The 7,960-nt window shown below is 36.4% G+C and overlaps 1 protein-coding gene across 1 annotated transcript; it reads left to right on the top strand.

Moving 5' to 3' along the window:
- The first annotated feature begins 300 nt into the window (after positions 1–300).
- On the top strand, positions 301–1,248 carry OR10A4 (olfactory receptor family 10 subfamily A member 4). Its single transcript, NM_001190742.2, is given in 1 exon segment — positions 301–1,248. A coding segment is annotated over 1 exon segment (948 nt).
- The last annotated feature ends 6,712 nt before the right edge of the window (positions 1,249–7,960 follow it).

Here is a 7,960-nt window from a genome sequence, read left to right as displayed (position 1 = left end):
TGTAAAGCTGTGATTTTGGCCATTCTCTACAGAGAACAGAAAATCAGGACATGTATAGATATATATGATATGTTAATTAAGTCTGGAAAAGTAGAATTCTTCCCCCCCAAAAACTGTGAATCTAATGGTCAAGTTTGTTTTATTATATTTTGGAGAGTATAGACGTTTGATCCTCAACAACTATAACAAGGAAAGTAGAGAATGAGGCCTTTATAAGAATATAATAGAGGTATAAATAACATATGAGATTTCTTCTACCTTCCTAGATTTTGAATGCCCAGTGAAGTCCTTGGCTGAAGAATGATGTGGGAAAACTGGACAATTGTCAGTGAATTTGTTCTTGTGAGCTTCTCATCCCTGTCCACTGAGCTTCAGGCTCTGCTGTTTCTTCTTTTCTTGACGATTTACCTGGTTACTTTAATGGGCAATGTCCTCATCATCCTGGTCACTATAGCTGACTCTGCACTACAAAGTCCTATGCACTTCTTCCTCAGAAATTTGTACTTCCTGGAGATAGGTTTCAACTTGGTTATTGTGCCCAAGATGCTGGGGACCCTGATCATTCAAGACACAACCATCTCCTTCCTTGGATGTGCCACTCAGATGTATTTCTTCTTCTTTTTTGGAGCTGCTGAGTGCTGCCTCCTGGCCACCATGGCATATGACCGCTACGTGGCCATCTGTGACCCCTTGCACTACCCAGTCATCATAGGCCACAGATCCTGTGGCCAGCTGGCAGCTGCCTCTTGGTTCTCAGGGTTTCCGGTGGCCACTGTGCAAACCACATGGATTTTCAGTTTCCCTTTTTGTGGCTCCAACAGGGTGAACCACTTCTTCTGTGACAGTCCTCTTGTTATTGCACTGGTCTGTGCTGACACCTCTCTGTTTGAACTGGAGGCTCTGACAGCCACTGTCCTATTCATTCTCTTTCCTTTCTTGCTGATTCTGGGATCCTATGTGCGCATCCTCTCCACTATCTTCAGGATGCCATCGGCTGAGGGCAAACACAAGGCCTTCTCCACCTGTTCCTCCCATCTCCTGGTTGTCTCCCTCTTCCACAGCACTGCCATCCTCATGTATTTCCGACCACGATCTAGTGCCTCTCCTGAGAGCAAGAAGCTGCTATCACTCTCTTACACAGTGGTGACTCCCATGTTGAACCCCATCATCTACAGCTTAAGGAATAATGAAGTGAAGGTTGCACTGAAGCGGGTTATCCACAGGATGCTGGGTTCTCAGAAACTATGATTGGCTTAGATGTAAACTGAAGGGGTAAAATGTAAGCACACACAAACAAACAGAAAAATGGATTCCTCAAGTGGGTTTTGTGTTTCTACTCTTTCCAGGTGACGCAGTATGCCTACTGAAATTTTATACTTTCTACTAAGACCTATTTCTGAAAGAAAGAACATGAGTAATGAAATAAAGCATTATAGTATTCCATAGTATCTATGGGATGGTGGTACCAGTGTCTCTGGAAATGCTGCTAGTTTATATAAATTAGGATCCTCTGAAGATCAATAATTACAATCCACTATTTTTTAAAATTTGTTTTAACCTTTCTTGAACTCCCACATCCATTTCATTTTATAATTTTCTGCTTTACTTTCTTCTATTTGTCCAAAACCTACCTGCATATTTCTAGGCTGTCTTTGTTTACAAAGTAATTAAAATAACAATAATAATGCTAATAAATAGTAGAGTTTTGTTTTATCCTTTTACTCATGTTTTTCAATGAATTTGAGTTTGAACTCAAAATTTTAACAAATTTTTATTTAGCACTCAGCATATGTCAGATTCCGTTTAGGCCCTGAAGACACACTGGTGACTAAAACAGATAAATTTCTTACCCCATATAATTTACATCCTAGTGATAAAGACAGAAAATAAAAAGATACTTCAGTCCTCCAGTGGTTTATAAAGTATACATGTTTAGAGGACTAGCAATTGAAGAGTTCTGTCTCTGCTACTAGTCAGTCTGTGCCTTATCTGGAGAAAGGTTACTCCACGATGACTATGTCTAAATCTCACATTATTCACCTGGTATATGAGAGCTGCTTGACAGAAAAGGTGTAAAGAACTCCCAGTCAAGTATAAGTGGAGAAATTATGGGGAACTGGTGTAAAGAACCCAAAGATTTTTTGCTTATGGGATTTTTTTTTCTGTAATCTTATTGTGATTGGATGGAATCAATTGTTTTTTTTTCAAGCTTGTGTATCTTTCAGCCACATAGTAGCCTCTGTTTATGATTTTACCTAGTGAACACAGTCCAACTCTGGACTCAACAAACAGCAGCCTTGGATATGGGCAACATAACTGTGTGTAAACATACTCCTAGCAATTCATTGATAATTACAGGGTGAAATTATATCTACTACACAGGCATGTCTGCCTCACCAACTCTATAAACAACCCTATCTCTGTGTGCCATAGAAGTACCAGGACCAGTTTCCTTTCCTTCACAAAGTGTCCTTCAGCTCTAGTGATACAAGGGCTGAAAGACAGCTTATTCTGTAAAATGGCCATAAGAATTTTCAAAAGAAAAGACAGATCATGGGGTTCTATTTGCATGATGGCAATCACACAAACAGATTGACACCATTAAAAATTGATAGTCTCCAATTTCAGTCAAACTTTAATCACTTCTTCACATTCCTTTTTCTTGACCTTGGTGGGTAAGGTAAATAGTGGCCCCCTCTAATATATCTATATTCTAGTCCTTGGAACCTGTGAAGGTGGTATCTTCCATGGTAAAAGGGCTGCAGATGTGATTTAAGGATTCTCATATAGGGAGATTATCTTGTGCTATCTGGATAGACCCAATCTAATCACAAGGATCCTTCTAAGAGGGAGGCAAGATGATCGGAAGGAGGGACAGAAAAATGTAAGCATGGAAGCAGAGGTTAGAGAAGACAGAAGGTGATACGCTATTGATTTTGAAATTAGAAGACAGGGCCATGATCCAGGAATGTAGGCAGCCTGTGGAAGCTGAAAAAGTCAAGGGGACAAAATTTTCCCCTAGAGCCTTCAGAAGATAACGTAGGTCTTGCTAACACCTTAATTTTAACTCAATGAAACTGATTTTGGACTTTTGAACTCTAGAATTCTCAGATAACAAATCCATGTCGTTTTAAGCAACTAGGTTTGTGGTAATCTGTTACAGCAGCAATACGACACTAACGCATTTGGTCATACCTTATTCTTCTCAGCTAATATCCAGGTGTTTGCTACTTTTCCCTGTACCACTCTTCCTTCTTTTATTCAAGAAAACAACTTCTACTTCATCAAGAAAATTGGGGTGATCAGATTTAAATGACTTTTAATTATGCCCTTACATCTAAAAATGTGTCCATCTATGCCCACATCCATGCCTATTTCTCTTCATCTCAGAAATACTTGATTTCATAGCCTCTTGTCTATGAACCATGCTTCCTGTGGTATCTCATCTGTTTCACCTGTAACTTCAACCTCTTCCCCTCTTTTGTCTCAAGCTGTAAACATGCCCTGATCCTTAAAAATGAATTACAATCTTGATCACGTTTCTCTTATCTTTCTCATTTACTCTCAGACTTACTTTTGTACCATCTTTATTGAAATACCTTACATATTATAAAACTCACCTATTTAAAGTTTATAATTCATTTTTTCAGCATATTCACAATGTTGTGCAACCATCACCACAATCTAAGTTTACAACAATTTTATCACCCCTAAAGGAAAGCCCATACCCATTAGCATCAGACAATTTCTTGGGAAAAAAACTTTATAATTTCTATTTTATTTTCATTAAATTTACTATTTATTTGCTAAAATCTAGTTTCTTCCCCTATCACTTCATTGAAATAGATGTTTGAAAATCATTAATGGCCTCTATATTAATGTGTCCAGTGTTTAATCTTAATTTTGCTACTCTCTATTACAACTCTTACATTGCTCGTGTGTTTCTTTTGAAAATTTCTACACCTTTTATTTCCCAAATACCACTCTGTTCTGGTTTTCTTTCTACATGTCTGAACACTCGTTCTCAGTCTTCAAGGATTTTTCTCACAAACACTTAACCATTGGAAACACTATGTTCCCCAAAGTTCCAATAATAACCTTGGTGCTTTTTTTCACTCTTGCTTTTTTTTTTTTTTTAAATAGCTATACTGAAGTATAATTTATATACAGAAACTGCATATATTTAATGTATACAATTTGATGAGTTTGTCCAAAGTCATATACCCATACCATACATACCATGAACAAGGTGAGAGAGGGAGAGAGAAAGAGAGAGAAACCTCATCACTCTAAGCTTGAGAGTAAGATATTTGCAAGTGTCCATAAGACATATCCACACTGATTTCCAAACGGCACCTTAAAGGTATCTTTTAACTCATGTCAAAAACTAAATTCATTTCCTTTATCCAATCCTGCTTCTTGAACTGAATTCATATTTCAAAGACTGTCGCTAGCATTACCTAGTCAACTAAATCAGAAATCTGATAATCAAATGAGGCTTATCCTTCATACCAGAAGATCCAATAAAAAGTCCTTACCTAACCAGCATGTTATCAGTTACTTTCTGCCACAATACTACATTATACATAATCTTCAATAAATTCTACAAAGACTATATGATTCTTTTTCTGAATCATAATTTAGAAATACTGTTTACAAAAAAGAGTTAAGCTTACTTCTTCCTAAAACTTTTTATTGCCCATTTAAAATTTTTATTACTATTCTGCTCATTCAAAATATTGTGATATATTTACATATTGACCAGACTTCAAGACATATTTCAGATATTAACTCTTTCATGGCGTGGGTTCAATTGCTTCCAACCTGACAGTATGTTCTTCTCTGAGAAAACATATGCACACAAACATATGATCTATTTTTATTCTGTCCTACTTCTTTGCTCCTTGATTATGATATTTTCTGGTAAGGACAGGGTTTATAACATACTTATATCTCCTACATGGCCTATCACAGTGACTTGAGCATGGTAAAAATGCAATTAATATACATTTGATTTCCCATGAAATAAATTGGAAGTGCTAAATAAGTCCAAACATTCAACTATCTAGGATCCTTCACAGATATCCATATATAATCCCTGTAGAGAAATGTTGACTTATCAATATTTCAGGTTTCCAATATTTAAAACAATTCTATATTTATGATTAAATGTGGGAATTAAAAATGATAAAAACTTTTTCATTTTGGGTGTCTGTATTATCCAAGAAAATGTGTAAAATACATTTTCCATCTACTCCCTGCCTGCAGTTAATCATTTCTATGTAAATTACATAATAGGGTTGGATTAGAAAATATAACGAAAAATGTGCATTTCTATAGTTTATAAGTTACATTTATAAAATTCTACTTTTATCTTTAAAACAGCCCTTTGAATTAACTATTGTTATTATTATTCCCATGTTAGAGATCATCTAAAAGATTTTATCTGGTTTCATGCCTTTATATACTATGTACAGAGTACTGATCCCCAAAATTATAACTTCAAATGTGATATCTCCACTGAGCTCAAATCCAATATCCAATTGTATTCTTCATCCCTCTGCATTTATGTCAGGTAGGCATCTCACACTTAATTCATCCAAAACACTTCCATAAAACTTGCTTTTTTATTCCCCTCTTCTACTCACCAGCAAATATTATCATCACCTTATTTACTCACTACCTTTCATCCCTCATATTCAACCTATCAGCAAACCTGACAAATGATTTCCAAAATATATGCTATATCCAATTTTCTTTGATCTATGCTGCTATTATCCTAGATCAAGACACAATCTTTCTTTACCTTGACTACTGCAGTACTTCCTAACATATGTTCCCATTTCTATCTTGCTTCCCTGTAATCTACTATCCATGGAGGATCCTGAGTAGTCTTTTCAATATGTAAATAAGATTATATCATTCCCTTGCATGCAAACATTTCACAGCTTCCCATCACTATTAAAGTAAAATGCAAAACCTTTACTAATTCTACATTTGCAACTTGTGCTAGTCTCTATCCACATTTCCAGCCTCACTTAAAATCCCCTGGTCACTCAATTACATTGATATAGTACAATGATTTTGAATTGTGGATCAGAATCACCTGGAGAACTTTAAAGACACAGTGTCAGCACTTCTCTTTTGGCCACAAAGAAGTAGCTTGCATTTAAACAATTCTCCCCAAAACAACTATACAACTATAAAAGATTGACAAAACACACAAAACAAGTGCTTAGAGATAGAGGAGAGCAGCAAATACAGGACTTGAAGAGAAAAGCTAAGAGGAGGGAAGAACAAAAAAGTAAGTGCCACATTCACCCAAGTGTTTTCCCCAAGGGCATTTGTCAATTCTCTAAGAGGAAAAAAGGGTGTTAGCATAAAGTGGCAATCACTGAAATAAGAAGATAGAAATTAGAATTTAGGGTTGCCAAAAATGTTACCATTGAGAATCAAATCACGAAGATGAGGGTACCACAGATAAACAAGGCAAAAATTTGCATGCAATATACTTATAAGTTGTTTGTCACTCCTAAAAAGTGTATGCACAAGAAAAGACTCAAGGAAAGTCAAAAGAAAGCAGCATATGAAAGGCCCTCTCTTACCACTCCTATTCAACATAGTGTTGGAAGTTCTGGCTAGGGCAATCAGACAAGAGAAAGAAATCAAGGGTATTCAGTTAGGAAAAGAAGAAGTCAAATAGTCCCTGTTAGCAGATGACATGATTGTATATTTAGAAAACTACATCATCTCAGCCCAAAATCTCCTTAAGCTGATAAGCAACTTCAGCAAAGTCTCAGGATACAAAATTAATGTGCAAAAATCACAAGCATTCTTATACACCAGTAACAGACAAACAGAGAACCAAATCATGAATGAACTTCCATTCACAATTGCTTCAAAGAGAATAAAATACCTAGGAATCCAACTTACAAGGGATGTAAAGGAGCTCTTCAAGGAGAACTAAAAACCACTGCTCAGTGAAATGAAAGAGGACACAAACAAATGGAAGAACATATCATGCTCATGGTTAGGAAGAATCAATATCGTGAAAATGGCCATACTGCCCAAGGTTATTTATAGATTCAATGCCATCCCCATCAAGCTACCAATGACTTTCTTCACAGAATTGGAAAAAACTGCTTTAAAGTTCATATGGAACCAAAAAAGAGCCCGCATTGCCAAGACAATCCTAAGTCAAAAGAACAAAGCTGTAGGCATCACGCTACCTGACTTCAAACTACACTACAAGGCTATAGTAACCAAAACAACATGGTACTGGTACCAAAACAGAGATATAGACCAATGGAACAGAACAGAGTCCTCAGAAATAATACCACACATCTACAGCCATCTGATCCTTGACAAACCTGACAAAAACAAGAAATGGGGAAAGGATTCCCTATTTAATAAATGGTGCTGGGAAAATTGGCTAAACATAAGTAGAAAGCTGAAACTGGATCCTTTCCTTACCCCTTATATGAAAATTAATTCAAGATGGATTAGAGACTTAAATGTTAGACATAATACCATAAAAGCCCTAGAGAAATCCTAGGTAATACCATTCAGGACATAGGCATCGGCAAGGACTTCATGTCTAAAACACCAAAAGCAACGGCAACAAAAGCCAAAATTGACAAATGGGATCTAATTAAACTAAAGAGCTTCTGCACAGCAAAAGAAACTACCATCAGAGTGAACAGGCAACCTACAGAATGGGAGAAAATTTTTGCCATCTACTCATCTGACAAAGGGCTAATATCCAGAACCTACAAAGAACTCAAACAAATTTACAAGAAAAAAACAAACAACCCCATCAAAAAGTGGGCAAAGGATATGAACAGACATTTCTCAAAAGAAGACATGCATACAGCCAACAGACACATGAAAAAATGCTCGTCATCAATGGCCATCAGAGAAATGCAAATTGAAACCACAATGAGAGACGATCTCACATCAG

Source organism: Macaca mulatta, chromosome 14, assembly GCF_049350105.2.
Source record: "Macaca mulatta isolate MMU2019108-1 chromosome 14, T2T-MMU8v2.0, whole genome shotgun sequence".
In the NCBI taxonomy this organism is placed as follows: domain Eukaryota; kingdom Metazoa; phylum Chordata; class Mammalia; order Primates; family Cercopithecidae; genus Macaca; species Macaca mulatta.
Note: the sequence above shows the minus strand (reverse complement) of the source record. Positions and strands in the feature narration are given on the sequence as shown.